The sequence below is a fragment of the Sinocyclocheilus rhinocerous genome, unplaced genomic scaffold (genome assembly GCF_001515625.1).
Source record: "Sinocyclocheilus rhinocerous isolate Xijiao unplaced genomic scaffold, SAMN03320098_v1.1 scaffold432, whole genome shotgun sequence".
NCBI classification, from domain to species: Eukaryota; Metazoa; Chordata; class Actinopteri; order Cypriniformes; family Cyprinidae; genus Sinocyclocheilus; species Sinocyclocheilus rhinocerous.
In genome coordinates, this window is record NW_015627225.1 from 711,151 (window position 1) to 726,599 (window position 15,449).

Below are 15,449 nucleotides of genomic sequence, written 5' to 3' on the forward strand. Positions count from 1 at the left end.
TTTTGTGTGTCCATGCCCATATTTCCAAAATATACTGTTACATTTAGCATAAAACTTTTTTTATTCTGTTTGTTTGTTTTGACTTTTCAAGTTGTTTATGCATATTACAGTAATGTATTTCAAATAAAGAATGGGACATGTCAGCTAATTTTGTAATGCAAAATAAAGACACTTGCCATTAGGTAAATATTTTTAATTCAACAGACAATTTCAAAAAAGTCCTGGCATATGTTTTTGGTTGTCATACTATAGTAGTTACTCTTTTTGGTCCTCAATGACGGAAACCACAGTTTTGCCACGAGCATGACCCTGCTCTACTTTCTGAAAGACTTGGGGCACTTGAGCAAATGAGAACACTTCCTCCACCACAGGACGGACCTACAACAACAAAACAGAACACAAATATTAGAACTGAAATGACGTTCTGGGAGGACTTGAATAATGCCTGCAGTTTAACGTGATGACTCATTGGTATGGTAATCTCATCCAAATGGGTATCAACTTTTAATATGCGCATGCAATGCATTCGGTTGTGCAGAAGTGGGTGGCGGGTGTATAGTAGGTTAGCTGTGGGTGTGGTGTGGTGTGGTGTTGTGGTTAAAACTCTGAGCTGGTAAACAAGACAATGCTGGTTTGACCCACACAAGAACCAAGTTATGCTTTGACTGTATCTGTAATGAGTTCATGTTACCTTCATGGTAAATGTACTGTTTACAGTGTCTTGAGGAAACATGTGATCTGAACTCCTTATCAAATGTCAGCTGATTATGATTTTAATATCTACAATCTGAAGTGATAGTAGCACTAATACGAATATAAATGAATACATTAGACTTCCAACAGGGTTAACTGAAATCTGGCCAAACATTGTCATAAAATATGAAACATTTTATTATTGTATTATCGTGAATATCTTCTCAAAACAAACGGAAACACACTCAAAGCTGGTTAGCAAACACACAGGACATGCAGGCTTAAGAGCACATGCTTTAAAGGAAACAAGATAAGATACATTTCCTGCCTACTGCACTGCTGTAATGTTTCACTGTTATTTTTTTAACTGAATATATTTAAATGTCAAAACTTTTTCTGCTTACCATTATATAAAAGCTCCCTTACATGCTGTTTAACATTAAAGTATAAAGGATATATTCAAATCAAATATTAACTTTTAACTTTTTCATATGGTTTCTTGCTTTTCTGAAATATAATATTAAATTTACAAATCACACAGATCACACTCTTTCAATGACGTGTTTGTCTTGTGTATCTGTCTGTTATCTGCAACATCTGATGGCTATCATAAGGTTAGCAACTCTTCATACTGTTGTTCCCACCATGAAGCAGACAAGTTGTCATAACACAAGTTCATAATAACAGTTCTGTCTTGTTCTAAGAAACAGCACAAGACGCAGAGCCACAAGTAAATGTGCAAATGTGATCACAGATATATTGTATTGCTGGTAAAGATAAGATGTCATTCTGTTTTGATAAGGAATCACTGTCGGTGCGAACAACCCAAAGTGCCAAAACTGAGAATCATGTATAGAAGCTGACGGTTAAGAGAACTAATTAAAAAGACAGGAAGAGAAAGAGTCTCTCACACACATCAGACACACTCAGGCTGCTGTACCTTTCCAGCATCAACCATTTCGCTAATCTCATCCAGCGTAGGGCCGCTTGGAGCAAAGAAACCCCAGCGGTAGTGCACTCCTTTCCTGAGGTGCTGAGAAAGAGAGAGAGAGAGTTAGTACTGATCAACCTTCTACCTCCACAAAAGAGTGAAACGGTGTCAGGCGATCAGGTTTAGGTTCCCGACCCTTCTTGATTTCCTTTCTTTCATTCTACCATCATCCATTCTGGATCAGTATATACATTCAATAAATCATTTATTCTGTCCCTATTTGCCACAGGACAGGGTGGTGTAAAGCAATGAAAAAGGTGGGTCATGGCTTTGAAAAGAAAGTGTGTTTGATCATGAAATATTCAGTCATTTACTGGGTCATCAGCAGCTGCAGTGAGATCACTGCTCATGACTGTATGTGAAATTGTGTCCCATTAGAGTAACTGTGAATGTGTTAAAATGGCACCTGGGACTTATAATCTAATTCAAATGTGGAAAGTTTCAGGATTTTGCTAGATATTGAACAAAACAGAAGAATTTACGTCATAAATACATATGCAAAACTTAAATGTTTGTACTGTTTGTACTGGCTACTATGAATACACGACATTTGTGTGTTGATTTAATGTCAGAAAAAAACGACCAGTGTGGATTTCCTGCAAAAACTCCAACAACTGCCAAGAAGAGTGCTCTGAGAAACCACAACAAAACAAAACTAAACTAAAAATCTACAAAGGGGGGTTAGTAAGTTTAGGACCAGTACTACAGATTTTTTGAAGGAATACTTTTATTCAGCAGGGGTACATTAAATTGATCAAAAAAAACAGTAAAGACATTTACAAGAAATAAATAATTTTAAACAAATGCTGTTCTTTTTAGCTTTCTATTCATCAAAAAATCCTTTACAAATTGTCACAGTTTCCACAAAAATATTAAGCAGCACAACTGTTTTCAACATTGATAATTATAAGAAATGTTTCTTGAGCATATTACAATCATTTCTGAAGGCTCATATAACACTAACAACTGGAGTAATGGCTGCTGACATTTCAGATTACACTTTAAAATATTTTTTAAATAGAAATTTGTAATAATATTTCATAGTATTACTGTACTTTTGATCAATTACATGCAGCCTTGCTGAACATAAGACACTTATTTCAAAAACATTAAAAATCCCCAAACGTTTGACCAGTATTGTATATATAAACGCCATTTACAACCGCTTCTCAGGTCTGGCTTCTGATAGTCAGACAGTACAGAAAAATCTGGTTTGTAGGGTGAGAGGAACTCCACTTACTTTCATCTATTATTTTTAAGAGAAACACTTAAGTGATTCATACATGCTGCTAATTCACCCACACATACGTCATGGTTATAAACACATAAACCATTGAATAAGAGGGGTTTCAGCCTCTGTGGCAGAAGAAACTCACTTTTTCTTCCTCAGCACATGGAAGGGAAGTCCCTACCTTTAGCACTTTGCATCCTATGGTGACTCCAGACTGCATCATTCCGTCTGCGAGGCCCAGTCGGTCTGTGTTATGCAGGAACGGTGTTACTAGAGTAACGTATTTAGCTCCATTCCAGGGTTTCAGAAGATCTAGTGCCCATTTCTCAGTTTCACCCCCAATATTGTCTAAAATCAAATCAAACCTGAGAGAGAGAGAGAAATAAACTCAATGTCAATCACGAGTTCAACAAAAAAGTCACAAACTGGTCGCCCAAAACTAACTTTTGTAATGTCTGTAGTTGTTTTTCGACTGGTCCAGCAGTGTAGTCCACGACATCATCAGCACCCAGATCTCTCACCAGACGCTCGGCATTCTGGGAACATGTTACAGTCACATGGGCACCCCAGGCCTTTACCATCTGCAGAGAAGCAAAAACTTAATAAAAATGTCACTTATAAGGGTAGTACACACAGATGATTACGTGTTTTATTACTCATTAAGGAGATGAAACACAAGAGATCATTTGTAATGTGACTCCAATGTTTTTGTAAAATGATTACGCAAAATGGAAAAGGCAAACCTTTATCATTATTATCACCTGTATAGCTAAGGTTCCCACTCCTCCTGATCCTCCCAGTATAAGAACACTGCATAAGGACAGGATAGATCTATTACAGTCAGTCTTAATTAACTCCACATCTATGATGATTCATCTAAACCACTAAAAATAAAGTAAGAATCATTTAAAATCATCCTCGTTGTGTTCAAGTGTTGCTGAGATCACTATGTAGCAAGCAAAGCGGAACTACCTGCATATAATTGTACAACTGTCTTTAAATAAGAAGAATCTGCCACATAAAGTAGCACATTTGTAAAATGAATGCTTCAATCTGGTAGTTAATGTGATTTTGTAATTATTTTGAGATTCCTAATCTAATTTTGGTACATGCTAATTCAGTTAATACTACGAAGACATAATTAACAGAATCAGTTAGAGGCAGGAGATAAAACAAGAGACAGAAAAACACTAAATAAAAAGCAGAGAGGAACAACAACTATTTTTAGTCCATAGGGGTCATAACTTAGATATATGTTAAGTAATTTTTCCACTTATTTTCCTCTGTTCCTTAGGATTAAATTGATTGCATTTCAAATATTTAAGCATTTGAAATGAAATACAATGCCATGTCATTTCCCACATTTTACTCTAATTCATTCTTCTGCAAGTGTCAGGAATAATAGTATCAATGCTGCTGTGAAGAATATAGAAAAAAGTATTTATTTTGCAGATCGATTTAAATTGTGTTTATATACAGTGGGTACGGAAAGTATTCAGACCCCCTTAAATTTTTCACTCTTTGTTATATTGCAGCCATTTGCTAAAATCATTTAAGTTAATTTTTTTTCCTCATTAATGTACACACAGCACCCCATATTGACAGAAAAACACAGAATTGTTGACATCTTTTGTATATATATATATATATATATATATATACTTTGATTCCATGCAATATGACCCCTTTAAGTGGATGATCTGGAGGACTCAACTCGACTCAACAGATACAACAGACAATGTGAGTCAATGACTGAAAAACTTGCAGACTAGTACTTGCCGTTTCTTAGAACCGTTGTCTTTATTCAGACCACCAGTATTGACGATGACAGACCAGGCTGTTGCTGCCACATACGGGATGGATGCTGCTTCAACATGCCTCAGTGATTTGGGCTTATGTGACACCTGAATCACAGACATGAACTTTAAACTTCTATACATAGAGATTGCATTATGGACAACTGTTGTATCGTGCTCTTAATCTATATGTGAATGATCCATGTGTTAAAGGGGTCATATGATGCTGCTAAAAAGAACATTATTTTGTGTATTTGGTGTAATGAAATGTGTTTATGTGGTTTAAGGTAAAAAAACCATTATTTTCCACATATTTGCAACTTTACAGATCTTCTTTATGCACCAAGAGCTTGTAACACTCCAAAGAGAAAGGAAAAAATGAAATCGCATCATATGACCCCTTTAAATGTTTTTATCATATAAAACATGAGTCCGAATATTACCTCATTGGCACTGAGAACTACAAACTCTGCCAGGCTGCCCTGCTTCCATGGAGGGATAGCGGCCCACACCTGACAGAGAAAAACAAGCAGACACTGGCCTCAATAACGGACATTATATAGATACAGTTACAATTATATATGATATAATATCTGAATAGGGCACCTGATCTCCTGGTTTAAAGTAGTTCACATCTAGCCCACATTCCATGATCTCTCCGGATACATCACGCCCCAGGATTAGAGGAAACTCACTGCCTGACTGGTTCATGTTCAGTGGGTCACGTTTCATGGCCATGGTAGCTGCTCCATAACCACCTACAAGAAACGTCAAAGTCTTTATTAAGTGTACTATAAACTCTTACCAAAAATGTTGTAATATATTTACTGTACATTCTGAAATAAAATACATGCTCTTTTTTAAGCATTTATGGCGTTAGGTCTCAACATGCCTTGTGACTCATTCTTACACAATAACACAATAAAGTGGTTTGTTTTTACATGACTTTGCATATAAGCAAACTGGTGCAAAGGTGAGGATAAATTCACTCTGTACATTTAAGGCTGTTTCGAAGATTTAGATTATTGGTAAAGATTCTTAATATTTGAAAAAAAACTTTTAAAAATCTTGCACATGTCCTCTGAAACTACATCTTAACATTTAGAAAATCTGTGCATCTACAGTTTTACCATTTCTCAAGTAGTGCTTGATTGTGCAAAACTCGTCAACAAGCTTGTTGCTCTGCAGATGCTGGTGTTCTTGATGGTTGCTAGGGCATTGCTAAGGTGTTCAGGAACATGCAAACGTTTATTATTGAGGTTTAGGGACTTCAGGAAAACTTGGTCTTGGTTGGTCTATTGAACCTATATAAAGAACACCTGTAACATGACTGTAGCATGGTGATTTTTAGCAAGCACAACTAATGACAGCTCATAATGACTAGGCAACAACTCACAATTATGACTATGACATAGTTCAAACATTTTCTTTGAAATATGGTCATGCCACTCATTGTCATAAGAAACTTTTCTGAACCATGCAAGATTCATACATTCCTTTTTAAATGGCACAAAAAGAAATTGCACATATAAATACGGTGATATCACCGTCACATACCCCTCATACTGATGTCGATGGGGTTTAAACCCGCAGCGTGCACCTTCACGATCACTTCATTGGGATAGTGGATGATCGGAAGCGCTGCGTTCTTAGTGAATCTCAACACCTCGTTTTTCCCGTATTTGTCGATGACCCATGCGGGCATAACACTCCTGCGGGAGGCTGAGAAACTCAAGCTCCTATACTGACCCTTCAGCGAACACACCAACCACCGTCTACACATGAGCATGATTGAGCAGTCTAAAACAATCCAAAGCTCTCCTCCTGACACGGTGTCATAAACCCGTCATTAGTTATAAATAAAACCTATAACTGCTTTATAACACTCTCACGTTCAGCGAAACCGCATCTCGTGTCCTGCAAAGTCAAAACAAACCGGTGAACTTTCACACGACAGAATGAACCAATCACATGCAGCAGCGCCCTTCGATTGACCAATCAGAAAGCAGAGATAATGGGACGTCAACGAGGTCAACGGGAAGTGTCATGTCAGCCTCCAGTGCGGCGTCTCGTCCGGCGGCAGCGATGCTCGGCATGTCCATTAGAGAGGTCTGTCGTTATTTTAACCTTAATTAACTAAACAGCTTACTCGTAACCAAAAATTAAACTTTATAAACATTCACCCTACTGTTTTGTCACTCTGTTACATAATGTTAAAAAACTTCCTCTTAGTCTCTTAGTCTGACAAGGCTGGGAGACCAGTATGGCAGTCTAAAGTTTAAGCTGTTGTAATGATATTTTTATTTTAGATTAATATATACAAATGGCTTTTATATATCTACCTACTAAAACTACAAAACACTGTAAATGTTTAAAAAAGTCAAATGTGCTCTGCCTACTGCAGGTGTCCCAGGCACTGAGGGATGGGAGGGTGTCTGCTACTGAGCTCTGCAGAAAATGCATCAACCAAATACAAAGGACACTTTACCTGAATGCATTTATCACCATTACAGAGGAGACAGCTATGGAGCAAGCACAGAGAACAGACAACAGGCTCCGCACAGGTGTGTGTGTGTCACATAAAGTATATAAATCTTTTATGGCTGAATAATAATTTTCATGTGCTTTGTGTATTTTCTTGTAAGGTAAACCTCTTGGTCCCCTGGCATTCCTTTCTCAGTGAAAGACAACTTCTGCACGGAAAACATTGAGACTACCTGTGCTTCAAGCATGCTTAAAGGTCAGCTAAAGTGCATTAACGCAAGACTGAAGCATAGAAAAATGTACGTTTCACGGATGATTTGTGAATATCATATTTTGTCTGTTTGGATTTGTAGGTTATGTTCCTCCATTCAATGCTACAGTTGTGCAGAAGCTGTTGGATCAAGGAGCAGTTCTTGTTGGAAAAACTAATTTGGATGAGTTTGCAATGGGGTAAGACTCACACACATGCTTTTTAAAAGTTTGGGGTTAGTAAAAGTAGTTAATGCTTTTATTCAGCAAGGATGATCAAAAGTGGCTGTAAAGGAATTTATAATGTTTAAAACATATATATTTCAAATAAATGCTGTTCTTTGAACTTTCACTATTCATCAAAGACCCCTGAAAAAAGTATCACAGTTTCCACAAAATATTACTCAGAACAACTGATAATATTAGGAAATGTTACACCAAATCAGCATATTAGAATGATTTCTGAAAGATCATGTAACATTGAAGACTGGAGTAATGGCTGCAGAAAATTCAGCTTTGCCATCAAATGAATACATTACATTTTTAAAATATATTCAATTTGGAAGCATTACTGTATTTTTGATCAAATAAATGCAGCATTGGTGAGCATAAGATATTTCTTTAAAAAAGATTATACATCTTACCAACCTCAAACATTTGAACTGTAGTGCGAATAATTTGTAAAGACCAATAGATTATGTATGGTGCACATCTGAGTGACTCTGTCTTTCTTAAGAGCTGGAAGTACAGATGGGGTGTTTGGTCCAGTTCGTAACCCATGGAGCTACACAAGCCTATACCGTGAGCAGAGCACAGAAGATCCAGATTCTGACTGGGCAATCACAGGAGGAAGTTCAGGAGGTAGTGCTGCAGCAGTGGCGTCTCTCAGCAGCTTCCTGTAAGTGTAAAACTCTCTATAAAGTCATGCAAGCTACATTTAATAGTCAATATAGCTTGAACTTTTGCTTCATATATGTGAAGGAAAGGAATAGTTCTCTGTATATCTGAAATAATATATCATATAATTCAAGATGTAGACATACAATAACACATTTCAAATTTTGCTCCGTATGACATTTTTTTGTTGGCTAATTGAGCAAAATGTAATTATTTACTAATGTAGTACTTTGCAATTGATTAATAGGTGTTCATGTACACACTGTGAGTTATGCATGTAAAAAAACACATTATTATGTGAGGCTTCAGATAATAATATTTGTATATGTTATATATCTAATCTGCTCCAGGTGTCTTTTCTCTTAGAGCCTTGGGATCTGATACAGGAGGCTCTACACGAAACCCTGGTTCTCTCTGTGGGGTCGTGGCTCTGAAACCCACTTACAGCCTGCTCTCTCGTCATGGACTCATCCCTCTGGTCAACTCAATGGATGTGCCAGGAATCATGACCAGGAGTGTCCATGATGCTGCCACTGTCTTGAGTATGCGATCAACTTGAGTGTGAGATTAACATATGAGGGTCACTGATTTAAATCTGTACTTTATGTTTTTGATTGATCCTGTTTTTCAGGGATTCTGCAGGGCCGAGATGAGAGAGACTCAACAACTGTCCAGGCACCCAGCACCCCACCCAGCCTTCCTGAACACTTTGACATTAGAGACATATGTGTCGGCATACCAAAGGTACAGCTGCATTCAGACCATCCACTGGGTGACAGCAGCTCAGTGTGGTTAACAGCAGAAGGGTCTAGGCTGGTAACGCAAACAAGCATTTATTTTTACAAATAATTTTACCATATGTACAAAATTTTGTATTTCCATAATTAAAGTGGAAATCCATTTTAGGTTCATATAAAAATATAACAATTATTGAAATGAAATATTGACCTAAAATGCATCTATTATTTCATTAATAAATATTAATATTTATGATTATATTGATTATTTTTTAAATAAGTGTTTAAATATATTTTGCACAAAGAAAGTTAAGCCTGTTTTATTATGCCTTAGTAGCATGTTATAATTTGAAAGCTTATCATTCTTGTTTCTATAATGTGAAAAAAGGCTTAAATTACATCTTTAAAAAAATTGAAATCTTACGTATATATCATGGTAATAATTATTTCACTTAAATTTAATTAATGCTGCTTCATATTTAAAACAAATCATTGATTCCAGGCAGGATTACTATAATATAATAATGAAATTGACATTACTGTATACTGTTTTTTTTATTTATTTCTTTTTATAGAAAGGAGAATTTAGGGCACAATAATGTGACGACAAAATAATAATGTTATAAAAATAGACTTATTTTTTTCAGATTTTTTGGTGGAATGTGACCCATACATTTCATTAGCTTTGTTTCCATGCAACTATTTTTATGCGCATTTTGAAATATTGCATTAAAAAACGCTGGATGGAAACACCAAGATGCGCAAAAATTCTAAAAATGCACATAAAAAACTTATGCGTACATTTGAGTAGAAAAATGCGCATAAACTATGATGGAAAAACATTTACCGAATAAATTCCTCCATGCGCATCGGAAAAGTCACGTGACTTTGCGCTATGATACGGGATAACTTGTCTAACCAGCGGTCCGATCTCCTCCACAGCAAGTAATTTATCATATATTATGGCGTTATTTTAATGACATATATATGAAAATTATTATATTCAGTGGCTTCTCCTAGCTTTCTTAGTGATATTTAGTGCCAGTTTACCAGGAAGTGACCCAGGGGCGGAGTTTTTGTCCCTTTTTTTCTTGACAAGAAATGCATTTATTAAGACGTGGAACCGCCGTATCTCTTTATGACCACATCAAACGGGAGAATTTTCAGACGCGCACTTCAGCTTCACCTCAGCGTCAGGCGCGAGTCAAACGAGCGTGGAAAAGCTACAGCAGCCAAATGAGCTTTAGTAGAACAACTGTGAACTGCGGTCTGATGAGATGTTGTTAGAGTATGTCAGTAAAACACACTTTCCTGTCTAATCAGCCGTTTTACTGTGCTCACGGCGCACACTCTTCAACAGTACGCAAATATGTGGCGCACGCTCTATGTCACTTCATCATAAATAACCTGCACAAGAAACTATGAGCATACATACCTAATTCTGTCGTCAGCGTCATAAAATTACCAAAAAAGGCGATTAAAGCTGCAAACTGCATGTATACGCAGCACACAAGAATGTCTCTCAAATGCATGTACTAAAATAATTCTAAAAACTAAAATATTCTGCAATTCGAGATCACAATATAAGGCACAAGTGGATATGTATTTTTTTTTTTTGTAATTTAATGCACAAATAAATGTGAGCACAGTGCACTTATACTAGAAAATATGCGAAAATGAAACCATTTAAATGCATGAAATAACTCATTTGATTATTTATGTCTACTGTTGACTTCCTGGCTTTTTCACATTTTGATCACTATCTCATGTCATCCACGAGTATGCAATGTTGGAGAGCAAGCATTTGAGAGTTTTGAGAAGCTGAATGAGCAATAAAGCTATAGTGAGCCCCTATTATTTATGTCTACTGTTGACTTCCTGGCTTTTTCACATTTTGATCACTATCTCATGTCTCATCCACGAGTATGCAATGTTGGAGAGCAAGCATTTGAGAGTTTTGAGAAGCTGAATGAGCAATAAAGCTATAGTGAGCCCCTTTATTAAAATACCTGGAGGTGAGGAATAATACAAAAATTGTCATATTCACTCAGTATTACTTGATCTAATTCACAAATATCTCAATTACAGTTAAGTAGAAATTAATTGTACTCAGTTGTGTTTTAGGCACTAAAACAGTCCAGTACATTATAGTCAAACACATTTTTATATTGAAATAATGAAGATTTCTGTGCCACCCCAGACTGGTTGCTGGCCCCTCCTTGGCCACCCCTATGAAAACATCCTGGCTCCTCCACTGAAGTGACCATTTTGCTCTCTTTGACTCATTAGATGGAAACGGTGCTTTAATTGCAAATGTTTATGCGATATTCCAGTTTTGTGCATAAGTTTAATTTGAATCTTTGTATGGAAACATAGCTATTGTAAGATTAACCTATGTTTGTATGATATTGTAATAGAGTTTCTATGATTTTAGGAATATCACGCCCCGGGCCTGTCTAAGGACACTCTGGCCCAGTGGAGTCGAGTCGCAGACATGTTTGAGCAGGCAGGGGCGCGGGTACAAGAAGTATCTCTGCCACACACACAGCACTCCATCGTCTGTTACCACGTCCTGTGTTGCTGTGAGGTTGCATCCAACATGGCATGTTTCGATGGGCTTGAATATGGTGTGTAAAGCTTAAACATGTCTAAAACTGTCACATAACCCATGATGCACATACATGCAAACACGATGGATTTAAAATGTAGGTGTTATTTTAAAGCTACAACTACAAACTAAAATTTTAACATATCCATTTGAGTTTTGAACAGTGCTGTTTCTGAAAAAGTCCTTTTCTTCTCCTCAGGACATTGTAGTAAAGTCGACAGCTCCACAGATGCCATGTACGCCACCACACGACATGAAGGCTTCAACAGTGTGGTTCGCCGAAGAATCCTCTCAGGAAACTACTTCCTTCTGAAATCGTGAGAGCCTCAAAAAGAGAACCACTATTGTCTCAGATCCATTTTAGATGTGTACTTTTATTCAGTTTTTATTCATAGTTTTTAAAGATGTGCCAAATGTGGTAAACTGTGTTGTAATTAGCTTACGTTTGCTTACCCCTAAGCTCTGACCACTTCTCGAAAACAAAACTTCCTGTTTACTACTGCATTGGTACCACATTATTTTTTATAGTTAGACAACTGTTCAAAAGTTTGGGGTCAGTAAGATTTGATGGTAACACTTTACAATAAGCTTCCATTTGTTAACCTTAGCTAACTACATTAGTTAATATGAACTAACAATTAAAAGTACTTCTGAAGCATTTATTAATCTTAATAATTGTATTATGAACATACTAATACATTATTAAAATCAAAAGTTGTATCCGTTAAATATTATTTAATGGACCTCAGCTAACATTTGCATTTTTATTAACTAACATTAATAAATACTATTGCAAATGTATTGCTTATTGATAGTTGATGTTAGATAATGCATTAACTAACGTTAACTAATAGGACCTTATTGTAAAGTGTAACCAATTATTATTATTTATGTATTAATTAATACATTTTTTTAAATAAATTAATACATTTATTCAGCAAGGATGCATTACATTGATGAACTAAAGTAACAGTGAAGACTGGAGTAATGGCTGCTGAAAATTCATCTTTGCCATAACAGGAGTAAACTGCATTTTATAATATAGTAAAATAAAAAACAGTTATTTGAAATGTGTTTTTACTGTATTTTTGTCCAGATAAATGCAGATATGGTGAGAATAAGAGACTTGTTTCAAAAGCATAAAAAAACTAACCAACAACGGTAGCACATAAGTTATCAGTTTGAGCCTTAGATACCCGAAGAAGTTATTGTAACATGTGACATGCACTTTCTTCAAGTATTTTGGGTAAGAAATTGTCTGCCAAAAAGAAATGTCAATCACTTACACAGCGATTTCAGTATGCCGAAGTTTGAAGCCAATGCTGTGAGGTTGCACTATATTTCATTTTACTTTACCTTATTTTATTTTTTTTATAAAAACAAGTAGCACCAAAATTTCAAGATTTTACCTCAATATCTTCGTTATTTTCAGTTTTCAACCCATGTGCTACAGATATCAGCATTTTAAATCTACACATTTCCCTTCCTTTCTTCTCAGGAACTACAAGCGTTACTTTGTGAAAGCTCAACAAATGCGGCGTCTTATCGCTGAAGATTTTAAAAACGTGTTCCGCTCTGGCATAGATGTTCTCCTGACACCCACAACGCTGAGCGATGCAGCACGCTACTCTGACTTCATACAGGAAGACAACCAAACGCGCAGTGCTCAGGAGGATGTCTTCACCCAACCTGTCAACATGGCAGGTATGCACAGGAAGTGGATTTGAGAGAGAAATGAATCCGCTTAATTCCAAGAAGGTTCCATAGAGTTGCATCCTTTGCATGTCCTTGAGGGCTTATCTGGTTTACCTGTGCAAATGTGATTTGTATCACCTGATTTGACAGGCCAATTTACCTTACTGAAGTCAGTCAGGGAGTTTTGCGTGGCGGCAACAACAACCAAGAAGGGCATGTGGCCTCCAGCTACATGTGACCTTTTGAGTACAGCAGGTTTTTTCCCTAAAGCAGCGTAAACAAATTTACAATTGAGCTTTAATGGATCAATGAACCAACCAACAAAACCAAAGTTCATTCATCTTTTTCTGATCTTTTCTAAGCCAAAATAAATCCTGTATATGTGTATTCGGTATATTTACAGTACATGATCTTCACTCTTTTTCCGCCACAGGTTTGCCTGCTGTCACAGTACCAACAGCCCTCTCACACCGAGGTCTTCCCATCGGCCTGCAGCTGATTGGTCAGACACTACAGGACTGGAAGTTGTTGACAGTAGCCCAATGGATGGAACAAAAAGTCAACTTTCCAATTATCCATTTGCATGGAGAATCAAATGAGAGAGAGTTGAACCGATCAGTCAGAGAAAGGACACATACAATAGGATCATAACCAAAATGAAAAGACTGAACGGGTAGAGTTCAGAGGAAATGAAACCTGTGAGGGTTAAATTTGGTGTCTAGGTGCATAAGAAGTGAGAATGTGAGTGTGAATGCTGTATGAGCGCACACTGGATCTATATGAGACTGTCTCTATTTTGGACTGTGGTCCGTGTGATTCATTGCCTCTTCATTTTCTCAGAATACAACTTATATTTATTCTGCAGCATTAGTGTAAGTGGAGTTAAACTGACTAGTAATAATATTTTTTTTTTAAATGCAAGTAACAGCAATTTTATTTGTGAAGACAATAAAGCGTAGACGGTAACTGGCAATTCAGATTTTAATAAATCAAGTATATATAATTATTTAAAAAAATTAAATATGGCATTGTGTTATAAACTGATCTTAAAAATGACCTCCTGTAAACCTTACACCATAGTTGAAGATATTGTAAAAGCATGAAAATAATTCAGGGAGGGAAGACTTGAGTGAAGGTAAAATAATCATCGTGTATACAGTCAGCTAACTTCTGAGAGAATGGTTGTCCTTTTCCAGAAGAACATTACTAAATCCACTGTTTGCACAGTTTGCGCAACAACCAAAGCAGCATTTGTGGTACACAGTTTAACCATGCTCTGAAAGTGCACACATCCTGTTTCTAACGAATGACAATAGCTTTTTATACCGGAAATTAGCTTCAGTTATGTACAGAATGTAACGTTATTTCTAATTTATTTTTATGGCTAAGGTTATTAACTGAATAAAGAGAGCTGGTGTCTTTCCATCAAAAGTCAGGTTGCGATTCATAAGATTTTGCTTCTTTGTGATGGCAAATCTGAATTTTCTGCATAATTACTCCAGTCATCAGTGTCACGTGATCATTCATAAATCATTCTAATATCAAAGTTAAAAACAGTTGTGCTGCTTAATATTTTGTTAATCTGCCATTTCTGGCTGCTGCCTCTTGTGAAGTAGCTCTTCAAATTGTTAAAACTGTTCTCATCGGCCTAGAGAGAGAAAGATAGAGTTGCTAATGAATCACAGTCACACACAGACTTCTCCACACAGTCTGAAAACACCTGGCCATAACACTCTGGTCCAAGAATGTACAGTACTTCAGTCACAAGTCCTGGAAGGCTTCTCATTCATCACAATTGAATGTGATTCTCTCAGTAGCACAGCAGAAAGCTGATCTAATTGAATCAGTGAAGCAGTGCACTCATTTCCACCTCCACCGAATGTGCTGGCCACATGTGGCCCCTCAAATGTACACTATATATTATATGTACACTAAATGTAGCTATATATTTTCTGTTTATTTAAATGGGAAATAGAGGAAACCAAATGATCTTCTGAACAGAGATTAATGGCATAACATGTGCACGTTATGGGCACATTTTGACAAACTTTTGCGGGCAAAAAAGTCC

General features: G+C 36.6%; 1 protein-coding gene and 1 pseudogene across 2 annotated transcripts; one reads left to right on the top strand and one right to left on the bottom strand.

The window, feature by feature from the left end:
* Window positions 1-178: 178 nt before the first annotated feature.
* Window positions 179-6,653, bottom strand: LOC107721338 (reticulon-4-interacting protein 1 homolog, mitochondrial). 2 transcript variants are annotated; one of them, XM_016529307.1, is made up of 10 exons: window positions 6,578-6,653; window positions 6,269-6,535; window positions 5,318-5,469; window positions 5,155-5,223; window positions 4,695-4,819; window positions 3,677-3,725; window positions 3,360-3,496; window positions 3,097-3,280; window positions 1,634-1,726; window positions 179-378 (listed from the first exon to the last, which is right to left on the bottom strand). In XM_016529307.1, exons 2-10 carry the CDS (start codon window positions 6,498-6,500, stop codon window positions 256-258), a joined length of 1,164 nt encoding a protein of 387 aa, XP_016384793.1. In that variant the 5' UTR covers window positions 6,501-6,535; window positions 6,578-6,653; the 3' UTR covers window positions 179-255. The 2 variants fall into 2 exon arrangements, with proteins under 2 accessions (XP_016384793.1, XP_016384784.1); XM_016529298.1 differs by having other exon boundaries at window positions 6,269-6,653.
* An 85-nt stretch (window positions 6,654-6,738) lies between these two features.
* LOC107721872 (glutamyl-tRNA(Gln) amidotransferase subunit A, mitochondrial-like) lies at window positions 6,739-14,893 on the top strand (annotated as a pseudogene).
* The last annotated feature ends 556 nt before the right edge of the window (window positions 14,894-15,449 follow it).

Coding starts and splice junctions, on each gene's coding strand:
- LOC107721338 (XM_016529307.1), bottom strand. CDS start 6,500: ATGCTCATGTGTAGACGGTGGTTGGTGTGTTCGCTGAAGGGTCAGTAT. Junction 5,224..5,317: donor ACTTTAAACCAGGAGATCAG/GTGCCCTATTCA, acceptor TTTCTCTGTCAG/GTGTGGGCCGCTATCCCTCC. Junction 379..1,633: donor AAATGGTTGATGCTGGAAAG/GTACAGCAGCCT, acceptor TTGTTGTTGTAG/GTCCGTCCTGTGGTGGAGGA.